The sequence below is a fragment of the Rattus rattus genome, chromosome 4 (assembly GCF_011064425.1).
Source record: "Rattus rattus isolate New Zealand chromosome 4, Rrattus_CSIRO_v1, whole genome shotgun sequence".
Lineage (NCBI taxonomy): Eukaryota > Metazoa > Chordata > Mammalia > Rodentia > Muridae > Rattus > Rattus rattus.
Window position 1 is genome coordinate 129,483,880 of NC_046157.1, and position 15,808 is coordinate 129,499,687.

The 15,808-nt window shown below is 43.7% G+C and overlaps 1 protein-coding gene across 3 annotated transcripts in view; it reads right to left on the bottom strand.

Moving 5' to 3' along the window:
• The window catches only part of Sf3b1 (splicing factor 3b subunit 1), a 43,169-nt gene extending 36,798 nt beyond the window's left edge, over positions 1–6,371 (bottom strand). For all 3 annotated transcript variants that reach the window (XR_004387724.1, XR_004387723.1, XM_032901108.1), the window contains exon 1: positions 6,218–6,371. Coding sequence is in view for 1 of the 3 variants with exons in the window: in XM_032901108.1 (XP_032756999.1) it covers positions 6,218–6,245 (28 nt within the window). In the remaining 2 variants the exon portion in view is untranslated. The remainder of the gene's footprint in view (positions 1–6,217) is intronic.
• Positions 6,372–15,808: the final 9,437 nt, after the last annotated feature.

Sequence of the window (15,808 nt, forward strand, 5' to 3'; positions counted from 1 at the left end):
TCTATTATCTCTTTTAACTCTGTGTCTCTTGTGTGTGTGTGTGCGTGTGCGTGCGTGTGTGTGTGTGTGTGTGTGCATGTGCGCGTGCACGTGCACGCATACCTATGAACCAAGAGTGGTAGTACATGTCTTTAATTCCCACCCTTGAGAGGAGGGAACACAGAAGCTAACTGTTTGGTCAGTCTCATTTGCTCATTTCTGTTTCCTTCCAGAGTCCTGATGGAAGTGGTATTTGTAACCCCTTCAAAACTGGAGTCATAGCCACACTCATATTTGATTCCAGCACTCAAGAGGCAGAGGCAGACCAAACTCAAGTTCAAGGACAGTCAAGGCTACATAGAGACCCTGTCTCAAAACAACAACAAAACCTCCCCCCAGAAAACCAAACCAAACATCAACAAAAAAACCCAACCTTAAATCAACAGTGGTGGTTCACACTTGAAACCCTGTTATTCCAAAAAAAAAAAGAATTAAAAAAAAAAAAAAACCCAACCTTAAATCAACAGTGGTGGTTCACACTTGAAACCCCTGTGTTCATGAGGGCAGGGCAGGAAGATTTCACCTAAGTTCAGGCTAGCCTGTCTTTTCTGTTAATTCCACATCAGTCAAGGGCTACATAGTGAGATCTGCCTCAAAACATACACACGAAAAGCAAAAAAAAAAAAAAAAAAGCCACCATCCAACAGCCTGCAATCACTCTTCTACAACATCAGTACAGTATGATGACACCACCCGAATTAGAATGGTCAGATGCACCTAACCATTACACAGACACAGAAACTCAGAGTCCCTTGTGCTAACACATATGGCTTCTTTTCTTATTTCTTGTGCCAAAGCTTTACAATGTTACCTGAGCTAACCTCCAATCACTGGCAATCCTCCTGAGAACTAGAATTAGAGATATGGTCCACCATACTTAGCTTCCAGTTCTTTTGCCCACAGAAATCAGGAATTGTGTTTATCCTATAATGCCACCATTAGATAAGGTTTTTGTATTGGTGGTCCATGCCTTTAACTCACAGTACTCAAAAGAGGCAGGTGGACCTCTAACAACCTGGTCTATCTATGGTAATGAAATCTAGGCCAGCCAAGGCCATAAACTGAGACCCTGTCATCAAAAACTTTTTAAAGCAAGAAATTCAAGGTCATCCTGGGCAACATACCTTATCAAAAACTGAGAGAAATATATTGAAAAAGTTTGGGGCTAGAGAGACGGCTCAGCAGGTAAGAGCACTGACTGCTCTTCCAGAGGTTGTGAGTTCAATTCCCAGCAACCACATGGTGGCTCACAACCATCAGTAATGGGATCTGATGCCCTCTTCTGAAGCTGTCTGAAGACAGCTACAGTATACTTATAGCATAAAATAAATAAATTTAAAAAAAACTTCAGTTTGGTTCAATATGGCCTAAGAACAGAACCATGGAAGCTGAGGATAGTACATAGGTGACATGGCAGCACTTCTGAGGTGTCAGGTGAAGGCAGGAGGATGAGAAATCCAAGGACAAGCAGATTTGAAGTCAACCTGGTCAAAATGAGAACAAATAAACAGAAAAAAAGGCCCAAAGTGGGGTTGGGGAGGGGGGTTGTTTGATGGACACTTCCATAGAAGGAAGACACAACTATAACCAACTTCTATACAAAGAACTTCTATACCTTCCATGAGTCAAGCAAACTGAGGTAGCCATCTCTTTAAAAATAAGCAATATACAAATAGAAATGCTTGAGAATAGCACGGAAAATTATTACTGAGAAGTAAGTCACACCAGGAAGTCTGAATCAAAGACCAGTCTCAATTACTCCAATAATCTAATGCCAATCATGGCCTCCAATGAAATTATTCGATAACTTTTTTTTTCCCCCGGAGCTGGGGAATAACTTTCTTAAAACACAAAAATCATCTGGAGTGGAGAGATGACTCAGCCGGTAAGAATGCTTGCATAGAACCCAACTTCAAATCCCCAAATGCCATGTTAAAACGACTGGCATAGTCATGCACATCTGTAACTCCGTGCAGAGAAGGAAAACAGTCTTGCTGGTCACCAGCATAGCTCCAGGTTCAGTAAGATACCCTGGCTCAAGGGAATAACCCCAACTGCCCCTTCAGCTTCCATGTGCATACAATGTGTACACAGGTGGGGATACCTAAACACATACACATATTACACACATGCATGCATACTTACACACACAAATATTAATTTGTTACTTGGAAAAGGAAGATCGTACTTTTTTCTACACTCACTGAAAAGCCAAAAGTCAAACCTTGCGCTATCTAAAGCCTTCCAACTTTAATGTTAAAACAGCTTTTCCTTTCAATTCAGAAGATTCTCAGAAGAATAAGCTATTTTCTACCTCTCTGATCAAACAGATGTAACAAAACTGGGTTTTAAAATACCCCTTTTCAGAGTAGGAGGGTAGTTCAATGGCAAATACTCTGTAATAAACTATAGAATCCTGGGGATTGATCCCAAACTTTGAGATCTGGAACACATAGTGTTACATTCAGAAAATCCCAGTGTCCAGGAGGCAAAGGTTTACTCTAGCTTAAGATACAAAGTGAGGATGTAATGGTGCATGCCTTTAATCCCAGCACTTGGGAAGCAGAGGCAGACAGATCTGTGAGTTTGAGACTAGTCAGGGATACATGGAGAAACCCTGAATGGGTCTCAAAACAAACAAACAAACAAACAAGCAAAGAGAGTAACCAGCCAGGCATGCCCACACAATATTTCCAAGAGAAAACAAAAGTGAGGTCTAGCAAGATGGCTCAGCAGCTAAAGGCTCTTGCAGAAGCCTGAAAACTGGAATCCAACTTCAGAAAGTTGTCACATGGTGACAGAAGCAGAAATACAAAACACAATACATAAATTTAAGGGAAAAAATAAAACAAAAATAACTATGATCCACTTCTATGAGCCTTTTTCCATAAAACTACAGGGTGTGAATTCACATGCCTACAATTCTAGCACTGAAGAGATGGAAAATCAGAAGTCAAGACCAGCCTGGACTACGAAAGACCCTTTCTCCAAAAGTAGTAAAATAAATCTAATACATGACAATCTATCAAATAAATGTTGATTTAACACTTGGATACCTATTATGGACCAGGTGCTGGAGCTATCAAGGCACATATAATTCCTGTGCACACCAATGGTAGAGAAAGCTTTAATGAGATTACTCTGATTAAAGGTGTGAACTCACTTCCTGCCAAACCTGACATCCCAGAACCTTCATCGTGGAAGGAGTGAACAACTCTTCCAAGTTGTCCTGATATTTGCACAAAGCAAATATAAATATAAAAATTTTTCAAAAGCCCTACTTTAAACAAGCATGGTGGTGCACAAGTCTGATCCCAGCACTTGGGGGATAGAGGCAAGCCAATCCAAAGCCAGCATAGCCTACCCAGAGTTTCAGAACAGCAGAAACTATATGGAGAAACTGTCTCAAAAAACAAAAAGTTCGAGGCCAGTCTGATATACAGAGCAAATTCCAAAGCAAAGCAACAAAACAAAAAAACATACCAACAAAAAAAAAAAAAAAAAAAAGACTAAGACAATTAAGACTTATACTGAGGGCCACACCCCTCAGGAAAACTAATTTTGCTCCATGTTACAGTGACTTAAATGACAGTTGTAAAACACTATATTCTCCAGGAAAACATCATTAAGAGAGCAAGAGGCCATGAAAATGCTATATACAGTTCTACTAAAAAGTTATGAGATGGGCGGTGGTGATGCGAGAATTTTAATCCCAGTACTTAAGAAACACAGATTAATCTGTGTTCAAGGCCCAGCCTGGTGTACAGAATTCCAGGTCAGCTAGGTCCAGCCAGGTCTATACAGGGAAACCCTGTCTTTGGGGGGGGGGGGGGGTTAGCATCTGACTTATACCTAATAGTGACATACAGCACCCTGCATTCAAACAGCACTTGTACAATACTAATTAATTCAACGATAAAATAATCCTAATTAGCAATTTCTGCCAATGACCTACAACTGACCAACAAGTTTGCTGGACTTCTACAATGAAAAAAAAAAAAAGAAAAAAGAAAGAAAGAAAGAAAGAAAAAAGAAAAGAAAAGGAAGGAAGGAAAAGGAAAGAAAAGGAAAAGGAAAAGAAGAAGAAAGAAAGAAAAAAATAAATAAATTCATCCCTAAATTTTACATTTACCAGCACTGGAAAAATGGCTCTGCAGCTAAGAGCAGTGACTGCTCTTCCAGAGGACCTGGGTTCAGTTCCCAGCACCCACATGGAAGCTTCCAACTGTCTTTTACTCCACTTCCAGGGAATCTGACACCCTCACAGACATATATGCAGGAAAAACACTAAATGCACATAAAATAAACTTTACATTTATCTAACAGGGAGTATGTTACATTGAAGATATCAATAAGCCAACAATCAAAGCTACAAAATATCCATAAATAAATAACCTATCAGGGCATGAAACTCTACCTATGCAGCTATGGAGATGCCAGCAAGCAGTAAACCATGCTTCTGTCAGTAAACACTTCCCCTCATACCAGGCTCTGTAAGCCCAAAAAACTCACTGGTTCCCCAGAATGGAAAACAATTAAAATAACCTATCGACAGTGTTCCTACATACATGAAATAAATCATTCTTTAAAGAAAGAGGGGGAGGGGTTGGGGATTTAGCTCAGTGGTAGAGCGCTTGCCTAGCAAGCGCAAGGCCCTGGGTTCAGTCCCCAGCTCTGAAAAAAAAAAAAAAAAAAGAAAGAAAGAAAGAAAAGAAAGGGGGGGGAGAAATATTTCGATTTAAAAAAAAAAAAATCTTGGACTAGCCAGACATAGTAGCACACTCGGGCCTTTTAACCTTGTAGACTAGGGCCTATTCTTGTCTACATAGCAAGTTTCAGGGCAACAGGGATCACTATGTAATCTCAGAAAAGAAAAAAAGAAAACAAAAACATGTGTTGTACTTTCAGTTTAAAAACAAAAGACTAAGGCAGTTAACATTTCTGGCTTTCAAAAGTGTTGGTACTTTCAGTTCCTCCAATGTCCCAACAATCACCTTTTGGTCCTAAACCATCTCTCTAGAATCGTATCGGAATTCCCTCCTTACACCCTAGTCCACCACAACAACGAGTCACTGTGTTGTTACAAGATGTTCCCTCGGGCTCAGACATCCTCCTCTAATTTAAAACTGATTGATCCTTTTTTATCAGCACCGCGTCACCACCTCCCAAAAATAACTATGCATAAATTAATGGCTCTGTTACCCAGCTTCTCAGAAAGTATTGGCTTTACTTCTCTGTACACATTCCTTTTCTAAGAGAATAAAGACACGTTTGTTTTCCACATCAAACTGTCAAATTTCTAACATCCTTAGAATCCTCTCTCTAACACCAAGACACACACTTAGAAAGGACTTGTTTAGTGACTTAGTAGCCATGTTGTCAGCGTAAATTTTGGCTTCTAAACCGGAAGCCAAGAAAGAGAGATTCAATCTCTCACACTCAATTCCTTCCCGTCTTCTCTGGTTCCTTCTTTATGGAATCCCGTAGCTTTTCAACATGCTTCAAGCTGTTTTACTCTTGTGGGGCATAAAATGACCGACTACCCTGAAAACTTTGGCAACTGGTCAAATCTGCCCTTCCTTCCTTCTTCCTTACTCCTGGTTCTCCAACATTTAGCTCTCAAAGAAAAAGAGAAACACTACGCTGAAAGTGATTTAAGGAGTAAACTACCAGATTTTATGCCGGAATCATTTCGTGCAAGCACCACCACAACATAACCCAGCCGCCTGGAGATGCCTATACAACGGAGGTTTGAAGTAACAGGCCTCCGCTGAAACGGACTCCGTTAAGAGCGGCCCGAAAGCGGCTGCCGTCATTCAGGGCTTTCCAGGTGCAAACTGCCAACGACAGCGCCCAGGGAGCGAGAGAGACGTCCCTCCCATGTCCGCCTCCTGCTCCCTCCCCCGGAGTCCTCCAGAGCAAGCCGCTCGAGCGAGGCCCTGCGGCCAGAGCAAGAGAAGTCAGAAGCACCAACATCCAGCCCGGAACAAAGCACCGGCCCCGGAGTGCAAGAGGACGCCATTACGAGGGCAGCGGCCTGCGCCGAAGAGCCGAGCAGGCCCCGCCGCGCTGACTCGGCCGAGGCCAGAGATGCCTCGCGAAGACGCCGAAAGCCAAGAGAGAGGGACGCATCTGGCCGGCGGCCGAGGTCGCGCGTGGGAAGGGAAAGGCCGCTTACCTTCGTGAGTCTTGGCGATCTTCGCCATTTTGTCCACTCGAACACACAGACGGAACTGGCGCTCCCAAGGACTTCCGCTCGCCGCCGCCAACACAAGAAGCAGGCAGCACTCTGAGCCTGCGCACACGAGAACGCGCGCCGCCCCGTGGCACGTAGTCCAACTGCCACCTAAATAAAATTGCGAGGTGCATGATGGGAATGGGAGGGGCCAGGGCGGGCTCCCGGCGGCTTCCTTAAACAGCGAGCGAAGCTGAAGAGAATGGCTGCTCTCCAAGTGAAACGCCTTCTCAGAGCCATTAATTCAAGCACTTGGAAGACAAAAGGCAGTTCGAGACCCGCCTGATCTACAAAGAGAGTTCCAGGGAAGACTGGGCTACATAGACAAACCCTGTCTCAAAAAAAGCAAACGAAAGGAAGGGAAAGGAGAGAAAAAAAAGAAAAAGAACAGATTATTCTAAGAGAGTTAAATGTTGGGGCCGGAGATGAAGTATATAACCCAGCCCTCAAAAGGTGAGACAGGAAGATCCAGAGTTCAAGGTCAACCTCTGCTACATAACGAATTTGGAGACAAACTAGGCTCTTAGCCTTGGTTCCCAGAAGCCTGGCTCAAAAATAGATACATTGTCTCAAAAAAAAAAAGGGGTGGGGGGGGGAGAAAGAACTCCCAGATTCAGGACAGTGGAAAACAGAAAGGGCATCATTGGAAACTTTAGGACAGGTTGGAGAGATGACCCAAAGGTTAAGAGATGGTTGCTCTCCCAGTGAACCCAGATTTAATTCCCAGCACTCACATGGCCCCTCACAAACTAAGTCCAGGGTATCTGATGGCCCTATGAACACTACATACATACACATTATTTTAAAGAAAAAGAGAAACTGTCTAGAAAAAGCTTGCTGCATAGCCTCACAATGAGGCATGGAGAAATATGGATAGTTTTTCAAGCAATGTTTCCTTCATGTGTGCATTATTAAAAGGATTTGATGTAAAAGAAACTCAGTAATAGAATTGATGTAGTAATTACTAATAGGTTTGCTTACGAGACATTAAATTACACAAAGTAGAATTTAGCTAAAGGAATGCTGCCCTCAAAATACAGTATGATACCCAGACCTGTTAAAGTTTACGATGCCTAGGATGGCAATGCTTGTTCAGTATTGACCAGCCATTAGGCCTGCCCCCACACCATAGAACACTTCCCTAACAGGCAGCTCAAGGGGGCAGGATAGGGTCACAAGCAGTGTTAAGTCCTGATTTGCAATAAAGCCCAGTTCTCTTCTTGAGAAATAATTCTGTCAGGTGGGCAAGATGACCCCAGGTAATGGCTATTTGAAAAAGTACAACATGAGTGTACTTAAAATAATTCTTGCAAGAACTTTGCTGTGATCAGGCAAAGAGGAGTGACCTATTGACCAGATTTGCAGCTTTCTATCGCTGTTTAAATTGTTTTAAATGTAACCCAGGGCTGGGACCTAAATTACAAATTTAAGGATGGTCTCATACTCAGAGAAAATAAGCCTAAGGTGTATCTAAGTTTTGAGACAGGGTCTCTCTGTGTAGTCTTGGCTGTCCTGGTGTTGCCTGATAGCCTTCCCATGAATCTGTTTCTCCATCATGGAGAGAGTTGCAGTCAGTAGGTTAGTGGCACATGCCTTTAACCCCAGCACTCTGAAAGCAGAGGATCTCTGAGTTTGAGCCAGCCTGGTCTACAGAGTAAGTTCCAGGACAGCGGGGGCTACACAGAGAAACCCTGTCTCAAAAGAAAAAGCAAAACAAATTTGAGGTTTTAGAGATGACTCAGCAGTTTAGAGCACTGACTGCTCTTGCAAAAGAACCCAGGTTCATTTTCCAGCACCTACATGATTACTAACAACCATGAGCTATGGTTCAAGTCCTTAGGGAATCTGACCCAACCCCTCTGGCTTCTGTGGCCACTGGGCACACATATGGTGCACATACATACATGTAGGCAAAATACTCATACACATAAAATTTTTAAAAAGAGAATTACAGGATGGAGACCTGCAGTCTATCACATGTGAGATTTCTTGCAGCTGTGGTACAAGGAAGGGTGACCAGAGAGGAAGCACCATAGCCCGTAGGTAGTCTGTGTTTACATGCTTTTTAATAAGGTGTGGAGCAAAATTTTTTGTTTGTTTGTTTCCTTGATAGTGTCTGACCGTGTAGCTCTGGCTGACCTGGAACTCGATCTGTAAACCAGGCTAGCCTCAGACCAGGCTAGCCTCAGACTCAGAGATTTGCTTGCCTCTGCCTCTTGAGTAATAAGATTAAAGGTGTGTGCTACTCCAGGCCAGCTGTTTCTCCTTCTTGAATTAGATCTGGTAAGATGCCTTTAGCTGCTTGGGTCGACTCAAATGACAGTAAGGACTTGACTAGATGAAACACAGGTTGGGGAAACCTGCAGAAGTCCCTCCCCGTAGCAAAATATCCCTCAGAAAAAAAACCACTTTTGTCATCAGAGGTCCACAATGGTGAGAGGTCATGAGCCTCTTACCCTGCCAAGCCCACACAATGGGTTATCTGTGGCCCCCAAGGGGGCCTGGGAGGAAGTTAACCCAGTGAAGAAAAGGCCTGGGTAATGAAGGCGTTTCTTTGGGGCACAAGTTTGGGAGTTAGCCCTCTAACGTGGAGACACTCAGGTTAGTTTGATGGCTCCTACCCAAGACCTCTCCCTAGCTGTCTATCCATTTAAGAATAACCAGTTCCTATCTCCACTCACTTAACTCATTATGTAGACCAGGCTAGCCTTGAACTCATAGAGAGCTGCCTATCTTTGCCTCCCTAGCACTGGAATTAAAAGCATATGCCACCATGCCTGACATTAAACAATTTTTTTTTAAGATTTCTTCATTTTATTCTATGTGTGTGGATGTTTTATCTGTATGTGTGTACATCACATGTATGGCTGGTACCTGCTGAGGTCAAAAAAGGATATTGGATCCCCTGACACAGGACTTAGGAATGATTAAGAGCTACGATCTGGACGCTGGGAACTGAACCCTAATCATTGGCAAAAACAGTGAGTGCTTTTGACCATTAAGCCAACTATAGAATCAGTCTGCAGAAAAAAAGTCATCATTAAAAAAAAAAAAGAAAGGGGTTGGGGATTTAGCTCAGTGGTAGAATGCTTGCCTAGCAAGCGCAAGGCCCTGGGTTCAGTCCCCAGCTCCGGAAAAAAAAAAAAAAAAGAAGGCAAAAATGCCTGGCATGCTGATTTAGTACAAGATGGTGGTTTTTGTTGTTTTGGTTTAGTTTGTGTGTTTTGTATGTTCGTTTGTTTGTTTTATTTCCTTTTGTTGTGCTTCTTCTGGCTTTTTGTTTGTCTGTTTGATGATGGGGTCTCTCTTTTTAGCCCTGGCTGTCCTGAAAGTCTAGAAAGCCTAAACTGGCCTTTAACTCACAGAGATCTATGTGCCTCTGCCTCCCAACTGCTGTGATTAAACGCCTGTGCCACCACACCCAGCAGGACAGTGGTTGTAAAGTCCCTGGTGGAAAGGGAGAAAAGAGGAAGGGAGAAGCAGAGAGAGGAGAGGGAGGAGGGGAGAGGAAGGGAAGAAGGGGAGGGAGAGGGAGGAGGGAGGAGAGGGAAGAGGAAGGGAGAGAGAGAGAGCCCTGCTCTCTACCCCATAGGCTGAGACTTTAGAAATTTCACACCAGCATAGCCCCCTTCCCAAACACTCCTATCCTATTGGTACTCTAATGAGTAATTGGAGGCTGGAGACTGTTCTCTGTTCTGTTCTTGGGCTCAGTCACATAGCCAACTATTTATAACTCTCTAACTCTTAGAGCTCTTAAAAAGAGCCTGTGCTAACCTCCCCCTAGGGAGAGCATCTGTGCCTCATGCTTATCTCTAAAGCTGCTAGCTGTAAGCTCACTCTAAATGGACCTCAAGGATTCCTTTTATCTTTTGAGACAATGGAGACAATGTCTCACTACGTATCATTGACTGGGCTGGCATTCTCTATGTAGTCTAGACTGGCCTCCAATACAGAGTTCCACCTACCTCAGCCTCCAGAGTGCTGGGATTAAAATAGTATGCCACTACAACCAGTTAATGATTTTTATTATAGATAGTGTTAAAACTGAGAGTCTTGAGAAAATCCACAATTCAGTTCCACAATCTTTGAGCCAAATCTGAAACAAGCATTAATTAAATACTGGCCAGGAAGACAGATTCTGGCCAGGTCCACCACTGGGTTCCCAGGGAATGGCTAGCTACATGTCATGTTTCCCAGGTACTTAAAAGTCAAAACCATGGGGTTGGGGATTTAGCTCAGTGGTAGAGCGCTTGCCTAGCAAGCACAAAGCCCTGGGTTCAGTCCTCAGCTCCGGAAAAAAAAAAAGTCAAAACCATATTTCCCATCAGGTCTAATCAGGGCTGGCATATATCCTGACAAATTTCCTGCCTACATATCTCCTGCCTACATCCAACCAAGGGCAAACATACATCTTGATGTATTTCCTACCCGCATACCTACCACCTAAATGTGATCAAGCACCTGTAGTTGGGTAAATGTGATCAAACACTCTTTGACCTGTTATCTCCCATCAACAGTAGGCTCCAGCATTCCAGAATATCTGTCCTTGGGCAAGGGACTAATAGGTTAGAGGCATTTTTGTTTCATGGATCTCTTAGGCATAGTAATTCAAAATTAAAACATAGCTTTGAAAGATCCTAGCTCGAGTCTCAGGATGGTGTGCCCCAGGAAACACCGATCGGAGGAGCCCCAAATGAAAGATCCCGAGAGACCCCCTAAAAAGGGGCAAAGGGGTTGGGGAAAGATCCTTGCAAGGAGAGGCCCTGGGTTCAGGGTTTCAAAAAAAGAACAACCAAAAAAAAAAAAAAAAAAAGTTTAAAGTCAAGGGAAATCGCAAAACCCCAGACACAGAGAGACCATTTTGGATGTAATAAGCAAAGGCAAGGTTTATTACGGAGATCTATTACGGGGATCTCCGGGTCGACACGTATCCTGCACAGGAGACAGAGGTGTCGACCCTGAAGCTCAAAAGTCAGGGGTTTATATAGGGAAGGCTAGGGGGTTTGGCGTGGTTACACACAATTGACTAATTTCTGATGCGGCTATAAGTGATTGGCTCATTTAAACATGGCAGTGAGGGGTTGGGGATTTAGCTCAGTGGTAGAGCGCTTGCCTAGCAAGCGCAAGGCCCTGGGTTCAGTCCCCGGCTCCGAAAAAAAGAAAAAAAAATAAAACATGGCAGTGAGATTACAGCACAGCAGGAGAGTACGTATTGACTGGAGCGTACAGGATTTTAGGAGCTAGGGGCGTATCAGGATTTGAAGGACATCTGGTTAAGGTGTGACTCTGAGTAAGCTGGGGGAGGTGCCTTTCTGCCGGATGGTTTGGGTCAGTCCTGATAACAGGCTGGTTCCTGCATTCCTTATCTTTATCTTTATGGTCTGTTAGTCCTAGTGGCAGGGCGGGCTGCCTGGACTTGCTTTTCACAGTGTTTAGCTCTGAGTCTGTGAATTTTGAAACTTACTCTTTTAACTTCATATTTTTAAACCTTAAATCTGTATAATTTTCCTTTCAGCTTTAGCTGTTGGCCGTGATGAGCTCACATTTCTGGAAATGTGAGCCGAAATAACTATTTCATGAATTGCATTGGTATTTTCTCACAGCAGCAGAAAATTAATATATAATATTAATAATATAGGAGCCCTAGAATAATAATAATATATATGTAATAATATAGGAGCCCTAGAATGTAGGAGCCAGGTGTGGTGGTTTGGATAAGAATGCCTGTTGGGGTTTAAATCTCGGCTTGCTTCCCAGACAGAACACACCAAGCCAACATGGTTCCACATGGAGAGGTTTAGTGAGAGAAGAAGAGTAGAAGAGGGGAGGAACAAAGGCTGGCCATGAGCACGTGGCAGGAAGTCAGGGGTGAAGACAGAGGGGAAGAACAGGGAAGAAAAGAGAACAAAGAGCAAGAGAGTGAGGAGGGGGCAAACAGCCGCTTATGTAGTGTCAGGCACAGCTGGCTGTTGCCAGGTAACTGTGGGGCAGAGCTTAGAATACCAACAATGCCCCACACCCCAGGACCACAGATCTGAATGCTTGGTCACCAGAGACTGGCTCTAATTGAAAGGATTAGGAAGTATGGTCTTGCTGGAGGACGTGCACCACTGGAGGTGGGTGGGTGGGTTTTGGGGTTTCAAAAGACCAAGCCAGTCCCTATATCTCTTCCTGCTGCCTGTGGATCCATTTAGAAGTCTCAGCTACTTCACTAGCACCATGTCTGCCTGCATGCTGCCATGCTTCCTTCCCTCCATGATGAAAATGGACTAAACCTCTGAAACTGTAAATCTGCACCAATTAAATGTTTCCTAAGAGTTGCCGTGTCTCTTCACAGCAGGAGAACACTGAGGCAACAGGGATGCTGCTCAACATCCTACAGAAGAAAACTTCCTGTAACAAAGAACTATCTGCCCTGAAGGGCCAAGGGTGCCATTATAGGAAAGCCTGAAAGGCTCGTGAATGCAAGAGGACTTTAATTTTCACTGGATTTATTTGCCACTCTGTAGGGCATGTGACTTTCCAAGGCCTTAAATGCACCTAAGTTTTCTTGGGTATGATTGAACAATGAAACTGACTAGTAACACAATAACATTTTTCAACTAACGTGATTTGTTACATCACAAGGTTTGGGGTTTTTTTTGTTTTGTTTTTTGTTTTTTTGGGGGGTTTGTTGTTGTTGTTGTTAAAAGATTTATTTATTTATTATAGATGAGTACACTGTAGTTGTCTTCAGATGTGCCAGAAGAGGGCATCAGATCCCATTACAGATGGTTGTGAGCCACCATGTGGTTGCTGGGATTTGAACTCAGGACCTTTGGAAGAGCAGTCAGTGCTCTTAACCGCTGAGCCATCTCTCCAGCCCAAGGTTTATTTTTTTTAAGAGAGAAATATTCCAACTATCAAAAGCAGCGGCAGGTGGGTCTCTTCAAGTTCAAGGCCAGTCTGATCTACATAGTGAGTCCAGAACAGCCAGGGCTATGTTGAGAGATCTTGCTTTTAAAAACAAATAAATGTGCTTGCACACGCACGCATGCACACATGAATACACACACACAAGCACACACAAACCAGAGACAAAAGGTGGTTATAACAATGTTATGATAAGGTATGTTAATGGAAGAGTTATCAACTTTTAAAAGTTAAAATACAGGGGTAACTAATAGCTCAGGTGATCTTCTAAAGGATCTAGGTTCAATCTCCATCACCACATGACAGCTAGCAACCTGATGCACTCTTCTAGCTTCTGGGAAAAAAAACAGGAACATACATTCGGTGCACAGATATAAATGCAGGGAAAATACCTACACACATAAAATAAAAAGGGAGCCTGGTGAGATGGTTCAGCAGTTAAGAGCACTTCCCTCTTTTCAAGAGGCCCTGAGTTTGATTCCTAGTGTCTGCACAGTGGCTTACAAGTGTCTGCTATTCTGCTACAGAAAACCTTATGCCTTCTCCTGGCCTTCTTGGGCACCAGGCATGCATTTAGCTCAGTGGTAGAGCGCTTGCCTAGCAAGCACAAGGCCCTGGGTTCGGTCCTCAGCTCCGGAAAAAAAGAAAAAAAAATAAGTTTAATTCATAACCTTGCTAATATAACTTTGTACCCCTAAAATATATAAAAACTGCTTGTTATAGCCATTCAGGGTCACCTTCTAGTCACTCGCCACAAGGGGCTGATTAAGGGTTGACCCCGATGTGCCTGAAAAATAAACCTCTTGCATTTGCATCGAACTCTGTTCTCACGTTTCACTTGTGGGGGACACATGCTGAAGGATTTTTTTTGCTAACAACATGCGTATATTGTTTCTCCTTACATTGCATTCTTGAGCTCTGTTTGCCATGACTCCATAGAGAAAAACACACTAAAAAACTTGTGGTGTTCTGGTAGCTTCTTGCTGCTTTCTCAGGCTTGGACAAAATGGAAGAGTGGTGTCAGTTGATACAGACTTATATGTAGAGTTTTGTTAAGACAAACATACCTGATGAGGAAAGACCTGTGGGAGAGCATGTGATGTTCAGAGGGAGTATAAATAGGACTCAACGGACAGTGACAACAGGCTTCTATAGCTAGCTTTGCATTGCTTCTTGGTCTTCGTTTTTGCTAGTCTTCACTTCATTGAAAAAGGCACAGCAGATAACTTCTCCTGGCATACCTGCTGGTCCTGGTCCTTCTTGTTGACTCATGCTAATTTGACTGAGGCCTGGATGTTTCTGCTGGGTTGTATCATCACTGCTGACTCATGCTTGCTATCCTAAACTACTGCACTGGACTGCTGGTGTATTTGTGAAGTGTTTGCAAATGGATCGAGTTAATCCTGCTGATTTCTGTGAACTAAACTGTTGATTTCTTGACAACACAAATTGAATTTGCTCTAAAGAACAAATTTTAAACAGGTCCACTTTCCTCATATCCTAATAATTTTTCTTTTCGCTGCCTCTGGTGGGCTAAAAGGGAGGTTAAAACCCAATCACTTGGTTTCCCATCCGCCAGTGACAATTACATAAATTTCCTTTGGTCTGAGTCTGAGAAAATGACCACTGAGTGACTGGCACCACCCTGGTACTCATTGATGTGGAAATGCCCCCAGTCTTTAGGCCTATGGCTGGCCCTCTTGATTTGATCCTGTCCTCCATACCCTTGGAGCTAAAATCCTGCCGTTTCCTTAGGCCCAACTGGACTAATGTACCTGTCTTAGTTAGGGTTTCCACTGCTGTGAAAAGACACCATGACCAAGGCAACTCTTATAAAGGACAGCATTTAACTGGGGCTGGCTTACAGTTTCAGAGGTTCAGCCCACTATCATGGTGGGAAGCATAGCAGCATCCAGGCAGACATAGTGCTGAAAAAGCTGAGAGTTCTCCATCTTGATGCAAAGGCGGCAACAGGAGACTCTCTTTCGCATGCAGCCATGAGGGAATTCTCTTTCGCACTAGGCAGAGCTTGACCTCAAAGCCCACCCTCCACAGTGATACACTTCCTCCAACGAGGCCACATTTCCTAATAGTGTTACTTCCCATGGGCCAAGGATAATCGAACTACCACAGCACCCTTTCCTGACCTCTTTCCTGCCTTCCCTTCAGAGCTGACCATAGTCCCACAGCTCCTACAGGCCTCTGTGGATTTTGCAACTCCGTTTCATTCCCCAACCCTTTCATGTGGATGAAACCTCATCCCTACAATCAGTTTTTTGTTGTCTCTAGGCCAGCATTTGGGCCCCATTGAAAGCTGGGGTTCCAGACACTGAATCTCTTAGATGGGCTATTAGCCCTGACCCCTGTTGAGTATGGGGACAACTTACTGAACAACTGGGTCCTCATTCCGTCCTCCCTGAGTTCTGGGAATGCCCAGAGGCTGCTGTGACCTCTTTTCCTCTTCTCCCCTCCCCAGTCCACAGGAGCCATATCTTCCACATCCCTTGGGATGCCTTTTAGAAAACCACCTAGCCTCGGACCTGAAAGGCCCCCAAATTCATTTACTTTTGCAATCAAATCTGTCCTCCATATCCCTTTAAGAACCAAGCCAAATAGCACCCT